The sequence below is a fragment of the Chiloscyllium punctatum genome, chromosome 24, assembly GCF_047496795.1.
Source record: "Chiloscyllium punctatum isolate Juve2018m chromosome 24, sChiPun1.3, whole genome shotgun sequence".
Classification (NCBI taxonomy): domain Eukaryota; kingdom Metazoa; phylum Chordata; class Chondrichthyes; order Orectolobiformes; family Hemiscylliidae; genus Chiloscyllium; species Chiloscyllium punctatum.
The window spans coordinates 86,704,635-86,728,567 of NC_092762.1; the positions used below are offsets into that span (position 1 = coordinate 86,704,635).

Sequence of the window (23,933 nt, forward strand, 5' to 3'; positions counted from 1 at the left end):
CCTACACCAACCCCCAACGCCCACAATAATACCTCTCCATTGGCTTAGGTATTATGGGCTGTTTAGTGTGAGGTTGGAAGTGGCCCCTTTAAATTTTTGGGGGAGGGAGGGGGCTGCTGGAAGGGCACGTCATGCGGGTTGTTTTGGTCGGGCCGACCAATGAGACTAGCAGCTTGGGCTGGAGGGCCGAGCGGTGCCCGCGAGTGGCGCAGGTCCCGGGAGCGGTGCAGTGCGGAGCGGGCACTGCCATGGAACCGGAGGCTGCGGAAGAGCAGGGCGCAGGGGGTCCGGCCCGGAGCAGCGGAGCGCAGGTTCAGCAGCAGCATCACTGCAACTGTCAGCACAGGAAGCAATGTGTGCACAAACACTGCTGGCACAGTCACCAGAACCAGACCGCAGACTACCAGGTAAGCAGCTACGGCGAGGGGCGGACACACAGAGATCCACACACACAGACAGAGAAAGAGATCCACACACACACACACAGATACACAGACAGAGATATCCACACAGACAAAGATCCACACACACAGATATCCACACAGAGATCCACACACACAGACAGAGAGAGAGATCCACACACACAGATATCCACACAGACAGAGATCCACACACACAGACAGAGAGATCCACACACACAGATACACACACAGAGATATCCACACAGAGATCCACACACACACAGATCCACACACACAGATATCCACACACAAACAGATCCACACACGCAGAGAGATCCACACACACACAGACAGATCCACACACACAGATATCCACACACAAACAGATCCACACACGCAGAGATCCACACACACACACAGAGCTATCTACACACACACAGATCCACACAGAGATCCACACACACACACAGATATCCACACACAGAGATACACACATACAGACAGAGATACACACACACAGATATCCCCACACACACACACACACAGATACACACACATACACACAGAGATACTTTCACAGAGAGAGATCCACACACATACACTCACACACACACAGATAGAGAGATATACACACACACACTCACACACACACAGATAGAGAGATATACACACAGAGATCCACACACACAGACACAGAGATACACGCACACACACAGATAGAGAGATCCACACACAGACGCAGGCAGAGATGCACACAGACACACAGACACAGAGAGATATCTACATATATATATATACATACACGCGCGCACACATACAGAGAGAGACATCCGCGCACACACACACACAGACATCCATGCACACACAGGTACAGAGAGAGAGAGATCCACACACACACATATCCACACACCCAGAGAGAAAGACAGACATCTACACATAGAGAGACGCACTGAGCGTGCGACAAAAACATACAAGGGGAGAGAGAGAGCGCTAAGGACGGACTGAGAGAGACTCACACAGGCAAGGACAGTGCAGGTAGAGGGAAACGAAGAGGGGGGAAAGAGATAGACATAGAAAGGCAAACACATACACAGAGAAAGAGGGACATAGAGAAAGACCGATAGAGAAGCAGAGACGGATAGGAACTAAAGACAACACAGACATTGACACACACAGACACAGAGGGAGGAGGCAGAGATACTCCGGAACCGCTGGGAGGGAGAGCGAACCGCCGGTGAACACAGAGAGAGAGAGAGAAAGGGAGAGACACAGAGAGGGAAACATAGAGAGTGAGAAAGAGAGACCAGGGAATAGAGAGACAGGCGACGAGATACAGATAGTCAGGTACCGAGAGAGACATAGACAGGGAGAGGGAGATGGAGATGTGCACAGAGACACACATACACACACAGCTGCTGAGAGACAGGGACATGACCATCCAGGATTGCGGTATCTTCTGCTCAGGCAGTTCTCTGGGAATGTTTATTGCTGAACACAACCTACGCCAGGTACCCGCTGCCGATTCTGCAGTCGGCACCGACCCCCCCCCCCCCCGCCCCCCGAAAGAAAATCCCTTCCCTGAGACTATCCCTCAGTGTGAGGTACACCAGCAGATCGCTGCAGATCTCTGTTTGTCTTCCAGTGTCTGTGTGTGAGTCCCTGTGTGTGTGAGTCTGTGTGTGTGTGTCTCCCTGTGTCTGTGTGTGAGTCCCTGTGTGTGTGAGTCTGTGTCTGTGTGTGAGTCCCTGTGTGTGTGAGTCTGTGTCTGTGTGTCTCCCTGTGTCTGTGTGTGAGTCCCTGTGTGTGTGAGTCTGTGTCTGTGTGTCAGTCTGTGTGTGGCTGTGAATGTGCGGTGGGTGATGTATGTGAGAGTGTCTCTGTGTAGGTGACTCTGTGTGTGTCAGTGTCTGTGTCTCTCTCTGTATATGGGGAGTGGTGTGTGTGAGACTGTGTGTGTTTGGGGGGGGTGGTGCCTGTGTCAGTGTGTGTGTTTGTCTATGTGTGAGGGGAGGCGGGATAGATCTATCTGTGTTCAGGGATGGATCTGTGTGTGTATGCGCAGGGGGATAGATGTGTGTTGGGCGATGATCTGTGTGTGTGTGGATGGGGTTGATGTGTGTGTGTCTCTGTGTGGGAGGGGGATGCTGGTAGGTGGCAGTGAGGAGTCTCAGTTCTGTTGCTCAGTGTGTTTGTGTGTCAGTGTGTCTGTCTGTGTGTCAGTGTTTGTGTGTCAGTGTGTCTTTGTGTTTTTGTGTCTGTGTCTGTGTGTGTCAGTGTCTGTGTGTGTGTCAATCTGTGTATCAGTGTGTCAGTGGGTAGGGAATGTGCAGGGGTGAGGTGGTGATCCATCTGGTTTAGATCTTGCTGCACTCAGCCCTGAGTCCATGTCATCTGTTCCCACCAAAACAGGGGTCACATCTTCCTGATCCCTCCCCTCACAGACCGCCACATCTCACACCCACTTTCCCAAGGGACAGGCCTGGTTGGGGGAGGGGGGAGGGGAAATCTGAGGACACGAGGCTCAGGGGAAAGAGCAACTTCCTGGGGAACCAGCTGTGACCACCCCCACCCCTCTCCAGGGGTGATGTTTCTGGTGGAGCGGATGGAGAGCCCCCAGCTCCCAGTGAGGGGAGGGGGGAGATGTCTCCAGTCACCCCCCTGCCCCCAGAATGTGCCGTTCCCTCGAATCATCTTAGAGCCTGGGGAGGGGGAGTCACTGAGCTCTCCCAGTGGTCACTATGCTGCCTCTGGAGCTAGGGTTGGGGCGGAGACTCTGCAATGTGACCATGGTCAGGGGTGTTTGCTGTAAATTAGCAGAGAGCCCCCCCCCCCCCCCTTACAAAAGCCACCTCATCTGACTCTGTGGGGAATGTGGGGGTCATAGTTTCTAGCTCTCTCTCTTTCTGTCTGACCATACATCCATCTTAAGTCTCATTATGTGAAGATTTAAATCTAACTTCTCCATCTGGCACTTAGGCTTTTATTTAAACCATGCCCAGGGGAAATAGCTGCGAAAAGGTCAGTTATCTTGCAGATTTCTTCCAAAGTAGAATCGCAGTTCTCTAGAATGAAACATTCAAGTGGGGTCAGGAGGTAGATCCTTTATCTCACACTCGCCTATCTCACACTCCCCTATCACACACTCCCCTATCTCACACTCCCCTATCTCACACTCCCCATCTCACACTCCCCTATCTCATGCTCTCCTATCACACACTCCCCTATCTCACACTCCCCTATCACACACTCCCCTATCTCACACTCCCCTATCACACACTCCCCTATCTCACACTCCCCTATCTCACATTCCCCTATCTCACGCTCCTCTATCTCACACTCCCCTATCACACACTCCCCTATCACACACTCCCCTATCTCACACTCCCCTATCACACACTCCCCTATCACACACTCCCCTATCTCACACTCCCCTATCTCACACTCCCCTATCTCACACTCCCCTATCACACACTCCCCTATCACACACTCCCCTATCACACACTCCCCTATCTCACACTCCCCTATCTCACACTCCCCTATCACACACTCCCCTATCACACATTCCCCTATCTCACGCTCCCCTATCTCACGCTCCCCTATCTCACGCTCCCCTATCTCACGCTCCCCTATCTCACACTCCCCATCTCACGCTCCCCTATCTCATGCTCTCCTATCACACACTCCCCTATCACACACTCCCCTATCACACACTCCCCTATCACACACTCCCCTATCTCACACTCCCCTATCACACACTCCCCTATCACACATTCCCCTATCTCACGCTCCCCTATCTCACGCTCCCCTATCTCACACTCCCCTATCACACACTCCCCTATCTCACACTCCCCTATCTCACACTCCCCATCTCACGCTCCCCTATCTCATGCTCTCCTATCACACACTCCCCTATCACACACTCCCCTATCACACACTCCCCTATCACACATTCCCCTATCTCACGCTCCCCTATCTCACACTCCCCTATCACACACTCCCCTATCACACACTCACGTCTTCCCTGCTTTCAGCAGCAACATGTTCTGGGAGTAGGGAAAGTCATCCCATCAAATCTTATTTACATCTCTCTCCCCAAATCCCACCTTCTCGTCATATCCCTCCCACCACTCATCCGCTTTCTCCCTGTACCCCTCAATCCCACTTTTTCCCTATGTTCCCCCATTCCGCTCCCTCTCCATATCCCTCACTCCATTATTCTTCCCAATTTCATACTGCCCTCCTGCTCCCTGCATCTCTCAATCTAACTCATCCACATTTTCCCCTTATCCCTCGATCCCTCCTTCTCCTCTGCCTCTCGATCCATCCTTTTCCCCTAGCCCTCAACCCCCCCCCCCCCATTCCTGATGAGCAGTGTTTACTCTTGACACAGTTCTCAGGATGAAGTTGACCGGCACTCACTCTCCCTGCTCTATCAGTGGGAGACCGCAGTTTACTGCCACATGTGACAAAATCTCAGGTGCACTGCTCCCATTTTGTGATTTCCGTTGGCTGCACACAATGTCTCAAATGGTTGCATAAGGACTTTGAAAGACTCGCCTTACATTAATGCAGCAAACGGAATCCTTCAGCCTGCTGTTACAGCTGCATCACTGCTTTGGTCAAAGAACTGAGTTGATGAGCTCGCTAATAGAAAGCAGAAAGGAGTTTTACACTAGCCATTAACTGATGCACTCCCATAGATAAATAAACCATAGAAATGTTCCCTGGTCCCATTGGAATGAGAGTTGTGGACTGTCCCACAGAAACTTATTCTGCACCTGATATATTCTTCAGGTGATGGAGTTCCACCTTATTACTGTCCATGTCATGTAGTTTTATTCAATATAATAAGGTGCAAGAGATATTCCCGTTTTGTAAAGCTGAACCAGTATCTGGGAGACATTTCTAGGCATAGCCTGAGGGAGAGGTCATAGGCCTTGGAGAAGATTGATTAGAATGATCCTGGAGTAATTGAGTGGAATGAAGAGGACCAGGTTCATTGGCTAGATTTGTACTCCCTTCAGCTTAGAGGATCACAAAGTTAACTGATTTATCTGTTTAAGGTGCTGAGTGAGGTGACTGGGTCAGTACAGAGAAAATTTGTGTTGGTGGGTGTGGGAGAAGGGGAAGGGAGGATGAGGGTGAGGGAAATTTAGAAAGAGGAGTAGTATCTTCAAATCCAAGCCAGAAGGAGTGAAGATTCAGATTAGACATGATCTAATTAAATGGACTCAAGGGGCTAAATGGTCTCTTCTTGTTACTATGTTCCTATGTTTACTTCCCTTGTACATGATCACACGTTATCAGGATATTGGGCTGGATAGATTCCCTACAGTGTGGAAACAGGCCCTTCAGCCCAACAAGTCCACACCGACCCTCCGAAGAGTAACCCACCCAGACCCATCTCCCTCTATATAATGCATCTAACACTTTGAACACTTTCACCTGACCTGTACATCTTTGGACTGTGGAAGGAAAGTGGAGCACCCAGAGGAAACCCATGCAGACACTGGGAGAATGTGTAAACTCCACACAGACAGTTACCCGAGGCTGGAATTGAACCTGGGTTCCTGGTGCTGTGAAGCAGAAGTGCTAACCACTGAACCACCATGCCACCCCGAGGCTGGGGCTTATTTCCCTGGAACATAGGAGGCTGACGGGTGACCTTTAAGGAAGTTTATAAAATCATGTGGGGATGAATAGGGTGAACAGCCAAGGTCTTTTCTCCAGGCAGAGGAGTTTAAAGCTAGAGGGCATAGGTGGCTCAGTGGGTAGCACTGCTGCTTCACAGTGCCAGGGTCCCAGGTTCAATTCCAGCCTCAGGCAGCTGTCTGTGTGGAGTTTGCACATTTTTCCCCTGTCTGCTTGGATTTCCTCCAGGTGCTCCAGTTTCCTCCCACATTCTAAACATGTGCAGGTTAGGTGAATTGACCATGCTAAATTGTCCATAGTTGTTAGGAGCATTAGATTAGATTAGATTACTTACAGTGTGGAAACAGGCCCTTCGGCCCAACAAGTCCACACTGACCCGCCGAAGCGTATACCACCCAGACCCATACTCCTACGTTTACCCCTTCACTCAACACGACGGACAATTTAGCATGGTCATTAGTCAGAGAGGGGTGGGTTACTCTTTGGAGGGTTGGTGTGGACTTGTTGGGGCGAAGGGCCTGTTTCTACACTGTAGGGAATCTAATCTTAAAGGTGAAAGAGGAAATATTTAAAAAAGACTGAGGGACAACTTTTTCATGCAGAGGGTGGTGTGTGTGTGTGTGGACTGAACTGCTGGACAAAGTAGTAGAGGAGGGTACAATTACAACAATTAGGAGACATTTGGACAGGTGCAAGGAAGCAAATGAGACTAGTTCAGATTAGGAAACCTAGTTGGAATGAACAAGTTGGGCCAAAGGGTCTGTTTCCATGCTGTATACCTTGATAGCTCTATATTAAGTAAATCAAGGCCTCCACTGACTGTTGCATTAACTGTGATCTGTCCTTTTCAAAATATTCAATATGCACAACCTTTGATCCTCTGCACCTCACCCTTCCCACACTGTCTTTCATTCCAACTGTCTTTCCCAAGGTCTGAGAAACTCATTGTTTCTTTTTATTGTCCTTTCTCCTTGACCTTGCATGAAAGAGTTTGCAACATTTTCTTCCTAAAATGCAATGCTACTACGTGGTGTTGTCAGTGACTGTAGCATTTGGTACCTCAGTTACTAACTCCTGCCTTCCTGAGAGAAGCCCCAGTGTAAGGTTGGAGCTCGTTCACAGTCTGTGGCTGATGTGGCAGAAACGCTGGCTACTGTCTTTGCATCAAATCAAATGTGTTCAAAAGGAGCAATTTGAAACAGAACATGAACACCCTCCCAGTGTTCTTCCCTCAAGAACCACCAAAGACTGTGGACATTACATAGCACCAGCTTGTTCCTGCTATACTCTATACTGCAGATGCTGGAGATTAGAGTCAAGAGTGTGGTGCTGGAAAAGCACAGCAGGTCGGGCAGCATCCGAGGAGCAGGAGATTCAACTTTTCAGGCAGGAGCCCTTCATCAGGAATCAGGAATTCTGATACTCTATACCAGCCCCCTCCCAACCAACCCATATATTCTATCCTTCTACTCTTTTCTCTCCTACGTTTATTTAGCTTCACAGAATCACAGACGTGGGGTGTCATGGTGGCTCAGTGGTTAGCATTGCTGCCTCACAGCGCCAAGGACCCAGGTTCGATTCCACCCTCAGGTGACTGTGATGAATTTGCACATTCTCCCTGTGTCTGCATGGGTTTCCTTTGGGTGCTGTGGTCCTCTCCCACAGTCCAAAGATGTGCAGGTTAGGTGGATTGGCCATGGGAAATTGCCCAGTGATGTATAGGTTAGGTGGATTAGCCATGGATATGCAATATTACAGGGATTGCTTAGGAGGTGGGTCTGGATAGGATGCGGTTAGGAGGATTGGTGTGGACTCAATGGACCAAATGGCCTGCTTCAGTTCAGTTCATTGTATCTACACCTGCTGAGGAATGAGCATCATTACCTCTTGCCAATCTTCTTTCTTCCCCCATACCTTTGCTCATGACTTATATTTAAATACAGGAAGTCCCTGGGATATGAACGTCCTGTACTAATGAACCAACCTCCAGCTTCTCATTTTTAAAAATAATCTTTAAAAATCCGAGTTATGCACAATATTTCGTTCTAACGAATGGGCAGATGAATTAGCCCGTATCTGTTCCAATTTACACACAAATTCGGCTTACGAACAGTCGAAAAAAACGGAACTCGTTCATAACCTGGGGACTTCCTGTAATCACCCAGTGCCCCTCTTGTATGCCTCAACTGAACCTGCCTCCCCCACATTCCCAGGCAGTGCATTCCAGACCCTAACTACTTGCAAAGTGAAAAAGATTTTTCTCACTTCACCTTTGCTTTTTTTTGCAGATCTCTTCAAATCTACGCACTTTCGTTCTTGTTCCTTTTCTGAACAGTTTCTCCCTATCTACTCTGTCCTGTTCAGTCATGATTTTGAAAATCTCGATTAGATCTATCACTGTAAATGTATTTGGGATGTGTACTAAACCATTTCCTGAACAACACATTCCATAATCTTATCATTCTTTTGTAAAAGGAGTATAATCAAACTTGTTTATTTGATTTCTTGGTGATTATATTTGTGTTTCCCCATGCTCTTCTTCCCTGTGAGAAACATTGTCTCTATGTCTGCAGGGTAAACTTGGAAAGAATGCTTCCTCTTGTGAGTTAGGCCAGAACCAGGGGACACTGTTTTAAAATTAGAGCTTGCCCTTTTGGGACAGAGATGAGGAATAGTTTCTCTGAGGTATTTGTGACGTTGGAACTCTGCCTCAGAAGGCAGTGGAGGTGGGTCTTTGAAGATATTTCAAGACAGAGGCAAATAGATTCCTGATGTTTCAGGATTGTCGGGTTTGGATAGGAATATTGCATTCAAAATAAAAATAGATCAACATGATCTAGGTGAATGGCTTACTTCACCCCTAATTCATTTTAATATCCACATGATTGATCCCTTTCATAATCTGTTAGATCACTCCTTAATCATTTCTTTTTCATAGAATTCCTATAGTGCAGAAAGAGGCTATTCAGCCCATTGAATCTACACCAGCCCTCTGAAAAGCATCCCACTCAATCCCTATAACCCACATTTGCCAAGCCTGCACATCCTCAGACACTACCAATAATTTAGCATGGCCAGTCTTCCTAATCTGCACAGCTTTGAATTGGGGAAGGCAACCAGAACACTTGGCAGAAACAGGAGAACATGCAAACTCCACAGACCGTCACCCAAGGGTAGAATTGAACCTGGCCCCTCAGCAGTATGGGCCAATGTATTACCCACTTTTCTAGAGAAAGCAACCTCAACCTCAACTGTATTCAACCTCTCTTGATGATTATAACCTCTGGCAAAAAGTCTGTAAATCATTTCTGCATTTCTTCTAGTGTGTTTATATTCTTATTTTAAAATGGAGACTGGAACTGTGTTTAGTTAAGTGTGGCCAAACCAAGGTTCTATATATGTTTACTACAATGTTGCTGTTTTCAAAAGTAAGCCTATAGAAATGGATATAGGAACAGAAGTAGGCCATTCAGCCCATTGAGCTGGTTGCTCCATTCAATTAGATCATGACTGATCATTTACCTCAGTGTCACTTTCTCCCACTGTCTCTATATCCCTTATGTCATTAGTCTACAGAAATCTAAAAATTTCTGCCCTGAACTTGCTCAATGATTGTGTTTCCACAGCCGTTCGGTAAAGATTCACCAAACTCTGAGTAAAGAAATTCCTCTCCATCTTAGCCTTAAATAATCTACCCCTTATCTTGTGTTCCCAGGGTTTAGATTCACCAGCCAGGGGGAGCATCCTATCTACATCCACTCCGTCACACCCTGATGAACTGTGGTGCTTGGCATGCTTTTGTTAGTGCTATTGTTAACTGCTTGTATGTTTCATTTGTGTTCACGGGATCTTGCTGTGTGCAAACTTGTTGTAATTGCCTTTGGCTCAAAACTAATTCAGCGACTGTGTGGAAGTTTCGGATATACAAAGGCTGTGTTGAGATATTGTAGAAATGCATGTTCCATTTTTCTGTATATTGCCTTTGACAGTGAGTGATGTGTTAATGATATTGCATTTCACAGAGTGCATTGATATTAATATGTAACATTGATATGCAACACCATACAGGAATGATACAGTGCAGGAGACTGGGTGAATAGTCCAGGTCTTTTTCTGAGGGTGTGGGAGTCCATAACTAGAAGGCATCCGTTTAAAGTGAAGGGGGTGGATTTGAAAAGGACCTGAGGGGTAACGTTTTCATGGAGAAAGTGGTGCGTGTATGGAACAAGGAAGTGGTGGAGGAGGGTACACTTACAACATTTAAAAGGCATCTGGATGAGTATAGGAATAGAAAGGGTTTATAGGGATATGGATCAAATGCCAGCAAATGGGACTAAGTCAGATTGGGATGTCTGATCAGTGCGGGTCAGACAGTTGGACAGAAGGGTGCTGTATGGTGCTGACTCTCTGACTCTATATGGTCCATGTTACTACCCTACTCTGTGAAAGAGCTTTCTAATTAATCCCACTCCCCCACTCTTTCCCCTTAGCCCTCCATCTTCCTCCTTTTTAAGTATTTATCTAATTTACCTTTGATGGATTGAACATGTATTCACCATCCTTTCTGGCAGCACATTCCAGATCAAGACAACTAATTGAATCAAAAACATTCTCTCACCTTCTTCAGTTCTTTTTCAACAGGCTTATTTGAAAACACTAGCTTTCAGAACACTATTCCTTCATCAAGTATTAGTCAGTAACAACTAACGAAGGAGCAGCGCTCTGAAAGCTTGTGTTTTCAAATAAACCTGTTTGATTATATCCTGGTATCGTGTGATTTTTGACCTTGTCCAATTCAGCCCAACACTGGCACCTCCACATCACGTTTTTTTTCCAGCTACTTTACATTTTGCAAATCACTCATAAAAAATCCCTGGTTTTGTTTTTATATCTTTGGTGGCCCTGCCTTCAGCTCCCTGGTGCCAATCTCCAGAATTCCATTCTAAATCTCTCTGCCTCTGTCTCCTCCTTTAAACCACTCTGTAAAACTGACCTTTGTGTGTTAAACCGTTGGCATCTTGTCCATGCCCAGTCTGATAACAGATTCTCACAATATTAATTGGAAGCATTTTAGGGTGTTACAGACATAACATATGTTCAGGTTAGTAACATAGGACTGAAGAGCAGTAGGCCATTTGACCCCTTGGAGATAGTGAGGATGGCAGATACTGGAGAGTCAGAGTCAATAAAGTATGGAGCTGGAAAAAGCACAGCAGGTCAGGAAGCATCCGAGGAGGAAGAGAATTGACCTGAAACGCAGACCCCCCTGCTCCTCTGATGCTGGTTGACTTGCTGTGCTTTTTCCAGCTTCACACTTTATTGACATTTGAGCTTGCTCAGTCATTTACCAAGATCGCGGCTGACCTTATCAGCTCCACTTCCCTGTCTGAACTTTTCAATCTCTCACTCCCTTGTCCATCAAACAATTATCTCGTTCTTCCTTAAATGAACTCCACTGCTTCATAGAGAACAGAATTTGACAAACAAATTGTGAGAGAAAAAGATGTGCCCTGATCTCTATTTACCAGAGTTCCCTGGATGGGCCAGTGATTATTTAGTACTTCCCAGCATCAATCTTTGATCAGGCTGATTCTGGGGGAGGGTGTGGGAGTTGGGGACAAGCCACCAAATTGCACTTTAGCTTTTGAGAAAGAGCTAAACTACTGATGTCCTTCTAATCATCCAGTGCTGGCAAATGCCTACAGGCACCAGAGACAGTCTTCAGCTATTCCTCTCTGTGTGAATAGACTGTAACAACATGCTACCCACTCCTTAATTGAGTTGAGAATCTTAGTTTTGGGAGGGGTGGGGTGGGGAGATTTCAAACAGAGTGGTGTGCCTACAATCCTGCAAACACAATCCATGATAGGAATTTCATCAGTTAAAATCAAAGGTCAGATCTTCTTATAGAATCCCTACAGTGCAGATAGAGGCCATTCAGCCCATCTGCACCAACCCTCCAAAGAGAATCCCATCCTATCCCAGTAACCCCACATTTACCTTAGTTAACCCACCTAGCCTGCGCATCCCTGAACATTAGAGGGCAATTTAGCATGGCCAATCCACCTAACCTGCACATCTTTGGACTAAGGGAGGGAACTGGAGGACCCAGAGGAAACCCAAGCAGATATGGGGAGAAAGTCACCTGAGGCTGAAATCGAACCCAGGTCCCTGCTGCTGTGAGGCAGCAGTGCTAACCACTGAGCCACGGTACCACCCCTCCTCTGTGCTATCATGCCATCCCTGACCAGGATCTCTGACCAACCATTTTACCTTATCTTATCTGTGTTTCCTCAGATTATTCACTTCCCTCTGAAGGAACAGCTAAATAAACGTGAAGCCTGATTGTACCTATTATGCAATATCTCTGAGTGGGAATGTATATTCTTGTGTTGTTATGTACACCACGGTGTATTTTCTCGGTCCTGCTAATCAATGCTCCTCTGAAATTTCTCCCATCTATCCTCAGCTTTGAACCTCAGTGTGCTACCTGCCTTCTCACTCACTGTCTTTCCTTCACATTGGATACACCATTCCCCACTGAATGTCCTGGTCTCTGTTTGACTCACTGTGCAGCTCTCATGTCTCTGATTCTGGGGACTACACATTCAGTTCCCACTCCAGAGACATGAGGCCAGTGCTCCAGTCCGACATTCCCAGTGCCACCACTGAGGGAGTGTTAGCTAAGGTATTAAACCAATGTTCCTGTCTGCTCTTTCACATCTTCAAGATCCTGTAGTCAATTGAAGAACAGCAGCAGAGTTGGTCTCTCAACTAATGCCAAGAAAGCAGTTTATCTGGTTATTGTCGAACAGAGAGACCGAGGAACAAAAATACATAGTTCCTTGCAAGTGGCATCACTGGTAGACAGGCTGGTGAAGATGTTTGGCACACTTGCCTTCACCAGTCAGAGGATTGAGTATAGGGGTTGGGACATTATGTTCGGGCTGTACAAGACTTCAGTGATACTATATTTGGACTACTGTATACAGTTCTGGTCACCCTGCCATAGGTAGGCTGTTATTAAAAGAATGCAAAAAAGATTTACAAAGACATTATATGGAAAATTTGATTTATAAGTAGAGACTAGAACAGGCTGGGACTTTTTTCACTGGAGCGTAGGAGGCTGAGGGGTGACCTTATAGATGTTTATAACATCGTGAGGGGCATGGGTAGGGTAAATAGACAAGGTTTTTTCCCCAGGGTAGTAGAGTCCAAAATTAGAAGGCATAGGCTTAAGATGAAAAGAGAAAAGATTTAAAAGGGACCTGAAGGTCTATGTTTACAGCAGTGGGTGGTGTGTATATGGAATGAGCTACCAGAGAAAGTGGTAGAGGCAAGTACAATTACAATATTTGAAAAATATTTCAACAGGGTACGTGAATAGGAAAGGGTTAGAGGAATATGGACTTAACACAGGCAAATGGGCCTAGTTCAGTTTAGGAAACCTGGTTGGCATGGATATGTTGGGCAGAAGGGTCTGTTTCTCTGCTGTCTGACTCTATGACTCTCTGTACTCAATGCTTTGTCTGTTGAAGGCAAGCTTACAAAACATCTTCTTCACCAGTCTGTCTACCTGTGACACCACATTCAAGGAACTATGTACTTGCACCCCGAGGTGTCTCTATTCAATGACTCTCCCCAGGGCCCTACCATTGATTGTGTAAGTCCGGCCTTGTTTAGTTTTACCAAAATGCAACACCTCACATTATCTGAATAAAACTCCATCTGTCATTCTTTGGCCTGCTGGTCCAGATGATCTCTTAGATAACTTCCTTCACTGTCCACTTTTCCACCAAGTTTGGTCTCATCTGCAAACTTACTAACCATGTAGCCTTTTGATAGCAACCTGTGCCAGGAAGCCTTGGATTCAAATCCCCCCAACTCTAAAACTGTGTAATGATATTTCTGAACAGGTTGGTTTGAAAATATCTTGATAATGACCTGAGCATATGCAAATAGGTACTCCTTTTTATGACTGTTTGCCACTGTTTACCTGCTCAGCATTAAAGCCAATTTTAACTTATATTTTGTAAGTTTCCACTGACAATTGATTTGTTTTGCAGTGTCCCTTAAAGAGCTTTTACAAGTCAAATTAGTTTTATTAGTTAATTTGGTTATTGATCATAGAGTCATCAAATCACTTTATTGGTATGTTAAACAGGTAGAGGCATCTGCTGTGACTGGTGATTGTCACACGTGCTTGCTGGGGTAAGTATTCTCCCCTCAAGCTGATATTTTGATATAAATTTCATAGGTTTACTTTTAAAATTTGTACGCTTGTCACAGAACCCCCTTGAAGGGGATAATCAACTAGCTCATTGCTTAATCTGTATTCAAAACAGTGTGAAAAAACACCTCCTTCTATCCCCTGGGTTTGGAGGGTAAGCCTACTCCCCAAAATTATATTTTAATAATAAGTTTGCTTTAAAATGTTTGGTTTGTTGTAATGTTGATTCCACACCCCTTTCCAAGACAGGAATAGCAGTGTGGGGAGTACTATCGATCCTTCGAATGACATTTTACTTTTAATTTAAAGATTTTCTTTTAAAGCTTTTGTTTCGTGAATGTTGGATTGTACCACCCCTTTCATTCGTTCAGAGCTAAAAAAAAATCACTTAATGGCACTGGTGTTAGGTTGTAGGGTCAGGAGCTGTGTGCTTGTGAAGTCTCACTTTGTGAATGAACCTAAAATTGAGAAAATATTGACTCTGGTCTCCACATTCACCAGCTGGCTGTAGGAAGTTTAACACCTTGATCCCTCTTTTCCTCTCAAGTTGAAAGCAAAGATTCCAGCCTCAAATTCTGTCTGGTTTCCTCTCCTAGTCCTCAAGCTTACTGTGTACCTTAGCCCCTTGAGTGGGACGTGAAGCAGTAAAAATAATGTGCATAAATCACATTAGGAAAAGCTGTACACAACACAGAGCATTACACAGTGAGCTGTTATGATCAGAAGTGAGCTGCCTGCAAGGATAGCACAAGCAGATTTAATAATTTTCAAACAAGAATTGGAAAGATACTTGAGGGGGAGGGAGAAAGCAGGGCCATGGGGATCGAGCAGGTGAGTGGGATGAAATGAATAGAAAACTTAGAGTCATCATAAGTGTGAGAGGCAGAATGGCCTTTTTATATGCTGTCTCAGCTTAGCATTCGATACAAAGCTTATATCACTGACTGCCCCATCTTGCAATGCATTCATCTGCACTAAGCTGACATAAAACTGCAGTCCCCATGCAGAGCATCACCTGACCGGTGCACACATCTGGAATTCCAGTCGGTGCTCCCAATATCTTCCTTGAGGGCGTTGCTCAATTCCGAGAGGTAGACCAGGCCAGCAACCTCAGCTGGTGAACACCTGCTATGCCAAACACAGAATCTGTTGGTATCTACTACCTTCTGGTAGACTGCAGCTGTAAATGGCGTGTAGGCTGCTGCAGCACTGTAATGTCATTCAACAGATGAGTATAATATCAAGCTTCATTCCAAATCAGGAGAGGTTTTATCAATTAGCATTTGCAACTGAGAGCTTCCCTTGCAGTAAATATGTATCAGTATTGAGGCACAATCCAATAAATTTAAAATTATGAAAAATGTTGTATAACACTTGGGTAAAGTACTGATGGGGACAGGTCTGTTGCTGTAAAACACTGGTGTACAGTACTGGTGGGGACTGGTCTGACATTATGTAATACAGGGATACAGTATTGGTGGGGGATAGTTCCGTCGCTATATAACACGAGTACAGTACTGGTGGGGACAGGTCGGTCACTGTATAACACTGGGGTACAGTACTGGTGGTGATGGGTCTGTTACTGTATAATACTGGGCTACAGTACTGGTGGGGATGGGTCTGTTGCTGTATAACACTGGGGTACAGTACTGGTGGGGACAGGTCTGTCCCTGTATAACTCTGGGGTACAGTACTGGTGGGGATAGGTCTGTCACTGTATAACACTGGGGTACAGTACTGGTGGGGATAGGTCTGTCACTGTATAACACTGGGGTACAGTACTGGTGGGGACAGGTCTGTCACTGTATAACACTGCAGTGCAATGCAGGTTGGTGATATTTTCCTGAGGAATATAGACTGGGAAAGCTGCAGCAATAAAGTGTTGCACTGTGCTGTTTGCAGATTTTGCTTTCCAGAATCCATGTTTGCGGTGAGCAGATTCTGTAACTGTTTCCCTTGTTGCTTCTAACAGTTTGAGTGAGCACAGTATGAAATGTTCACACACCCACCCTTACACTGCACTGCCAGTGATGACACTCTGAGTGACGCCTTGCATTTCAAACATTTCTTCCACCATTGCTTTGAATATGACAAACACAGATAAAAATCTTTGCCAAATCACATGGTGTGATATCAGATATTTTCAGTGTGTCTGGTGGATTGGTTGTTAGTTGTTCCAGGAAGTGAATCTGAAATATGCAGTGAGCTATAAAGCTGATTGTCACTGCACCCTGACCAGTCACTGAACATCGTTCGCTTTCCCGACAACACTCACCGTGGTTCCCTGACAAAGATTTGCACTATCTTGGAGAAGGACCGATAGATTCAGTCTTCAATAATTATTATTGTGGTGAGTGCATCTTTGAGCAAATATTTACAGAGTAATTTAATTATATTCCAGGGAAAGACAAACTATTCATCACTAGCCTTGCCTCAATCAGATTCTTGATTTTCACAGAGATTGCTGAGCAGTTGTGTCCATCAATCCTGCCCAAAGATGCAGACAGTGTTCAGCAGGGGGAAGGGTCACTCACTGTGTAACCATACAGAGTCAGTGTTTATTCCCCAGGGGAAGGGTCACTCACTGTGTAACCATACAGAGTCAGTGTTTATTCCCCAGGGTAAGGGTCACTCACTGTGTAACTGTACATAGTCAGTGTTATTCAACAGGGTAAGGGTCACTCACTGTATAACTGTACAGAGTCAGTGCTTATTCAGCAGGATAAGGGTCACTCACTGTGTTATTGTACAGAGTCAGTGTTTATTCAGCAGGGTAAGGGTCACTCGCTGTGTAACCGTACAGAGTCAGTGTTTATTCAGCAAGGTAGGGGTCACTCACTGTGTAATTGTACAGAGTCAGTGTTTATTCAGCAGGATAAGGGTCACTCACTGTATAACTGTACAGAGTCAGTGTTTATTCAGCAGGGTAAGGGTCACTCACTGTGTATACGTACAGAGTCAGTGTTTATTCAGCAAGGTAGGGGTCACTCACTGTGTAACAGTACAGAGTCAGTGTTTATTCAGCAGGGTAAGGGTCACTTGCTGTGTAACCGTACAGAGTCAGTGTTTATTCAGCAAGGTAGGTGTCACTCCCTGTGTAACAGTACAGAGTCAGTGTTTATTCAGCAGGGTACGGGTCGCTTGCTGTGTAACCGTACAGAGTCAATGTTTATTCAGCAGGATAAGGGTCACTCACTGTATAACTGTACAGAGTCAGTGTTTATTCAGGAGGGTAAGGGTCACTGACTGTGTAACCGTACAGAGTCAGTGTTTATTCAGCAAGATAGGGGTCACTCATTGTGTAATTGTACAGAGTCAATGTTTATTCAGCAGGATAAGGGTCACTCACTGTATAACTGTACAGAGTCAGTGTTTATTCAGCAGGGTAAGGGTCACTCACTGTGTAACCGTACAGAGTCAGTGTTTATTCAGCAAGGGAGGGGTCACTCACTGTGTAATTGTACAGAGTCAGTGTTTATTCAGCAAGGTAAGGGTCACTCTCTGTGTAACCGTACAGAGTCAATGTTTATTCAGCAAGGTAGGGGTCACTCACTGTGTAATTATACAGAGTCAGTGTTTATTCAGCAGGGTAAGGGTCTCTCACTGTGTAACTATATTTATTGTTACTTAGCAAGATGATGGGAGTTACTTTACAAAGTAGGTTCATGGTTCCGAAGTGCATATGGCAGACGTTGGGAAGCTGACCAATGGGAACTGGATTGTTTCTGTGCAGGTAAAGCTGCAGGTTTAGTGCAGGATCCAGAGAAACGTTTCTCAGTTGCAGCTTTCCATGGTGTGTGCCATCATTGGGCTCTCTCAGTGACACAAAGTCAAAACAGTGACAGGGTGCAATTGATGACAGTATAGGACTTTGTAATTTGAGCAGTCTTTTTGTCCCTGCAAACTTGTTGGCTGATCTGATTTTGTTCTCAATTCCACTGCTTTCACATATCCCGTGACTCCTTCTTGAGTAAGTCTCTATCTAGTTCAACCGCGGGTAAATGCAATGAACCAGCCTCCACTGCTCTGTGCAGAAAAGAATTCCACAAACTGATTACCCAGAAGGTCCCCATCTCTGTCTCAAAAGGGATACAGCTTATTTTCAACTATTTCCTCTCATTTCAGTTTCTGCTACAAAAGGAAACATCACCCTATCCCATCCACTCGGGATCTTCTGTATTTCAATGACATCACCTCTCATTCTTCTAAGCTCCAGTGGGGTAAAGCCCAACTTGCTCAACCTTTCTTAAGCTCTCAGAAGTCATATGACATCAGGCTGTAGTCCAATTGGTTTATTTGAAATCTGAAGCTTTCGGGATGACACTCGTGTAATCTGATGAAGGGTCAGCGTTCTGAAAGCTTGAGATTTCAAATAAACTTGTTGGACTATAACGTGGTGTCATGTGACTTCTGACTTTGTCTACCCCAGCCCAACACAGGCTCCTCCACATCATTGTCTTAAAAAGGTAAGCCTTGATTCTGGAGGTGAGGCTTGTGACCGTTCTCTCAATTGGTTCGAAAGCAATTGTAGTCTTTTTCAAATGCAGTAAACTTTGTTTTGACCGCCATCTTATGAACTGGCACTCCTGATAAACCAGCAAAAGTTACATCCCTGAAATACTGGAAGTTTCCTGTATTATCACAATCTCTGCGATCTATAAGTAGTCAATTGGCTATGCAAGTGAGAAGGCTCTCTGCTAATAAGTTTTATTTAAGGCAAAATTGCATTATTATTTAAGTGATTTATGCCATAAATAAAGTTTAACATTGATGTGTTTACTCCTTACATTATGTTTTCATTAATCAGTGTGTGTGTTTACATTGATTATGTGGACTTCTTGATCAACTGGAATATTTGGTCCCACAGGGGTTGATCAGTAAAAAATTTGCTCTGAGTACTCCAGATATGGTCTCAGCAATGCCTTGTGTAACTGTAGTAAAATTTCCCTCCTTTTATACTCCATCCCCTTTGCAATAAATGCCAACCTTTCACTTGTCTTCCTAATCACTTGCTGTGTCTGCAGACTAACTTTACACAATTCACACACCAGGACACACAGATCCCTCTGTACTGCAGCATTCTGTAATCTCGCTCTGTCCATTTGAGTAATATCCTGCTTTTTTAAATTCATCCTTTCACTGATGTTCCCGATTTCTCAATTCTCTACCATGTTCATTGAATCGCCCCTTCTTGGGCAAACTGCTTACATATAAATTCCATCCCATTACACTCAGAAATTTTCATTTTAAAATTTCATAACCTTCAGATTCAAGGCAGGTTGGCCAAGGGAAATGTCAGGAAACTTTTCTTCATTCGAAGGGGAGTGGAAATCTCAAAACCTTTTTTTAATTCCTAAATAGCCGCTGAGGCCGGGGATTGAGTCAATGAAAATTTCAAAACTGAGTTTGCTACATCTTTGTTGTTTAAAGGAATTAAATGTTTTACAGAACCAAAGTGAGTCAATAGAGCCATGATTGAATTGAATGATGAAACAGGCTTGAGGGGCTGAATGGCCTCCTCCCATTCCGTTGAGAAAAGTTCCAGATGTAGGACCCAAACAATCAGCTTTAACATGCTTCTGGCATGGCCTTGTGTATTGATTTTGGATTTATATTAGGCTGACTCTGAGTTCCACAATGGAATCAGCATCAAGATAAGAGTGTGTGATTTAATTAACAACCTGTAATTGCTGAGTGCTGGTTAAATAGGTGTGTTGTAATTGTTCAGTTACCCGTCAGGCCTATGATGTGCTTTGCCTCTAGAACAGCTCATTGTTTTCGGTGGTCATCAATCCACAGGAGGTTGTCACTGGACACAAGGGGCAGCAGCTCTAGTAATCAAAGTCAGTGTGAATTAGTGTTCCAGATCCCCTCTGCTGGCTGCATTGACTTCAGTGTCCACTGTTTAATGTTCTAAATATAATTTCAACAGTTTGCCTTAATCCCCAAACCAAATGAATTAATGCATTGCTGAAACCACTGGATATTTTCCTGTGTCGAGCCCCTGCCCAGTATGGACCCACTGTAGAGTTGCCAACTCTGCTCACAATCTGGAGGTTTGATCACTTATGCCCACTCTCTCATTCCCAGCATTGGTCTTTCAGATTTACAAAAATACTAAGAAATAACGTCAGGGAATGTAAAGTTGGGGACAACTGGCAGAATGAGTTGTTAGCTGGCTTCAAGATAGAAGCAGAGAGTGGAGTTATTAGAGAGGCAGAAGGTGAGAAGTGATATTTACAAGAATCAATGCTGTTCACAATTTACATTCACTGTTTGGACTTTGGAATCAAAAACATAATTTCTCAATTTATGGCTGACACCAAATTGGAGGGAATAGTCTATAGTGAGGACAACTGCAACATTTTATAGGAGGACTTTAATACATTTGTAGAATGGACACATCTATGACAAATGAAGTTCAATTTGTCGAGAAATATCGGGAAGTCATTTATTACTGTGACGGTGTCAATCTGGGTTTGCAGAGGAACAAAAGACACATCAATCACAACATCCTGTGCTACAGGTCAGCAAGGCTGTTTGTAAAAATCAAACCAAGCCCTGGGTTTCATTTCAAGCCAGTTAAAATTAAAAAGGGAAGTTATTCTAAACTTACATTGAAAGTTGGTTAGATTGCATTTGCAATACTATGTGCAGTTCTGATCACTCGGTGTGAAAAAAGATATAGAGGCACTGGAGAGAGTGCAGAGGGAAGACTTATAAAGACAATGCCAGAAAAGTACCAAGAGATGATTGATAGGCTGCATCCCTGCCCTGTTTTAAAAAGAGAACTGAAGGGTGACCTAATACAGACTGTAAAAATGATGAAAGATTTTGATACAGTGAATCCAGAGAGAAGGTCTCCTTTTGTGGCAAAATGCAGAAAGAGAGGCCATCAATATAACGTCATCACCAAGAAATCCAATCAGGAATTGAGGAGAACTTTCTCGCCCAGACAGTGAGGAGAATATGGAACTTGCTCGCACAGGGAATGGTTAGAGTGGATATGTTTAGTTGTATTCAAGGCTAAACAAGACAAACACACGGGGAACAAGGAAATAGTGAGTTATGGTGTTACCTTTACGTGTGAGAAAAATGAGAGCAAGTTTAACTGGGCCAGAAAAAACAGCATAAACTGGTTGGGCCAAATAGCCTGTTTCTCTACCCTCATGTCCCTCATCAATATGACATGCTCATTCCCTCCAAACCAGTTGGAAAGCAAATGGAATGATTACTGGATTGGATATCAACTAAGCAGCCTCACCCCGAATACCCAATATCCAATACCCACCCCCTAACCCAATACCACACTCACCCCCAACCCATGTGCAATATTTCAGAAACTAGAGCACTGCTTCAATGACACTCCAGAAACACCACATCATCTGGGACATACAGCCTGCTTGGTTTGCATCCTATCCACCAATACTCACTTCTTCCATCGATGACACTGGCAAGAGTGTGTACTATCTACATGATGCACTGCAGAAACCTTTCAAGCCTCCTTAGAGAACCCTTCCAAACCAACAACCACATCAGTGTAGAAGGACTAGGGCAGCAGATATGTGGGAACACCAGCCTCTGCAAGTTTGCCTCTTGAGCCACTCACCATCCTGACTTGGAAATATATCACTGTTCCTTCACTGTCACTGGGTCAAACTCTTGGCACACCCTCCCTAAGGGCATTGTGGGTGTACTCACACCAGATGGACTGCAGAGCTTTCAAGAAGGTAGATCACCCCCACATTCTCAAGGGCAACAATTACTGGCCAGCCTGCCAGAAATGCCAACCTCTAATAAATTTTATTTCCATTAACTTGACTGGAAACAGAGGGTCAAAGACCACCTAGTTATATTACCGACCATTTTCTCCCACACTCCTGACCACTCAAACAGAGTAATAACTGGTCAGTTTGGACTATATTACTGTTCCACAGTAAAGCTACTGAGTGTGTAAGGCCCTTTAACCAGAGGTTGGGAGTGTGCAGGTCACTTGTATGGAATTGAAATGATTTTCTCTCGCTGTGAGAGAGCAGGTTATTGTGTGACTTTTTTATCCATATTTTGCAGACTTCCACAGCAAATGCTATATAATTTTGGGTTTGATGTCTGTGAGTTTCAGTCAGTGAACTATAATTAGCTTGAAAGCTCTATGCATCTTTTGGGCCTCCAACAATGATTTTTTGACGTGGTGAAGATGCTTACAGAATCTCAACTCAACCAGACGTCTGTATTTGTGTCTATCAGTTTGTGAACTATAATTAATGGCACAATACACCATGTCACTTTGGGACGCTGCAAACCATCCCATGCCCATTTTAAACAGTGGGATACTGTTTTCCTCGATAAATGCCCTTCTGTATTGGTGCTAGCTTGGCAGTGAAGGTTTTAATGTCAAGAAGCACCAGCCATTTACCCTCGTCGGTATCTGTGCCGGGGTCAGACTCTTCCAGGAGGCTGCAAATAAGAAACAAGGTTAAAAAAAATCACACAACATCAGGTTATGGTCCAACAGGTTTACAGAGGAACCTTGATTATCCAAGGGACACGGGCAGGAAGTATCTCATTTGATTAATTGAGTTCTGAATAATTGAAAGCCGGATAACATAGTTTGGAAGTACAAGCTTTCGGAACATTGCTGTTTCATCAGGTAGCTAATCCTGAGGAAACAGCTAGCTACCTGATGAAGGAGCAGCGCTCCAACAGCTTGTACTTCCAAATAAACCTGTTGGACTATAACCTGATGTGTGATTTTTAACTTTGTCCAGTCCAGTTCAACACCGGCATCTCCACAACAAGAAATGAACAAGGGCACATGGTTAAATCATTCCAGTCATTATATGTTACAACCTAACCACGCATCTTGTTCACAGAGGAGTTCGCATTTGAGGTATTGACCTTGCTGTTGGGACACGGTAGATGGGAACATTGCACCGTGCCATTCTGGAACTGGGTTTTAGGACAATCAGTGAAAGAACCAACGGCCACACAACTGACATTTATACAGCACTTTTAACATTGTAGGAATCTCAAGGATGATTTATCAGATAAATTTGGCACCCATCCACAGGAGAAAAGTGGCAGACTTTAAGGAGTGTCTTAAAAGAAGAGGAGAGATTGAAAAGGTAGAGAGCAAGTTGCAGGGAGGTTTTTAATGGAGAGAAAGCAGAGCTAACATTCCTTCTTCAGAACATTCTGAAGGGTCACTGGACATGAAATGTTAATTCAGCTTTCTCTCCACAGATGCTGCCTGACCTGCTGAGTTTTGCCAGCAATCTCCGACTTTGCCTCTGATTTCCAGTTTCTGCAGCTCTTTTGTTTTTTTTTTGTTTTGAGAATTTCAGAGCTAAGGGCCGAGGTAACTGGAAGCAAAGCCATTGACGGTGGAACAGGGAAATTGGGAATGTGCAAGAGGTTAACACTGAAGGTGCTCCATGATTGCTGAGGTCTGTGAGGCTGGTGGAGTATGTCCATGGAAAGATTTGAAAACAAGTTGTGAAGTTATACAATGGAGAACCAGTCCGAGAGCTCAGGGGAGTAATGTCAACAGGACATGGTGCAGGTTAGCATAGTTTTGGATGAGCTCAAATCTATGTAGATTAGAATGTAGGAAGCCAGGAATATGTTACAATAGTCCGGGTTAGAGCTAA

At 44.7% G+C, this 23,933-nt stretch overlaps 1 protein-coding gene across 2 annotated transcripts in view; it reads left to right on the forward strand.

Annotated features, from left to right (window-relative positions):
• The first annotated feature begins 223 nt into the window (after nt 1-223).
• Nucleotides 224-23,933, forward strand: part of kcnn1b (potassium intermediate/small conductance calcium-activated channel, subfamily N, member 1b) — a 98,770-nt gene continuing 75,060 nt past the window's right edge. For both annotated transcript variants that reach the window (XM_072594412.1, XM_072594414.1), the window contains exon 1: nt 224-407. In XM_072594412.1, the coding sequence (XP_072450513.1) occupies nt 249-407 (159 nt within the window). In that variant the 5' untranslated portion in view covers nt 224-248. The remainder of the gene's footprint in view (nt 408-23,933) is intronic.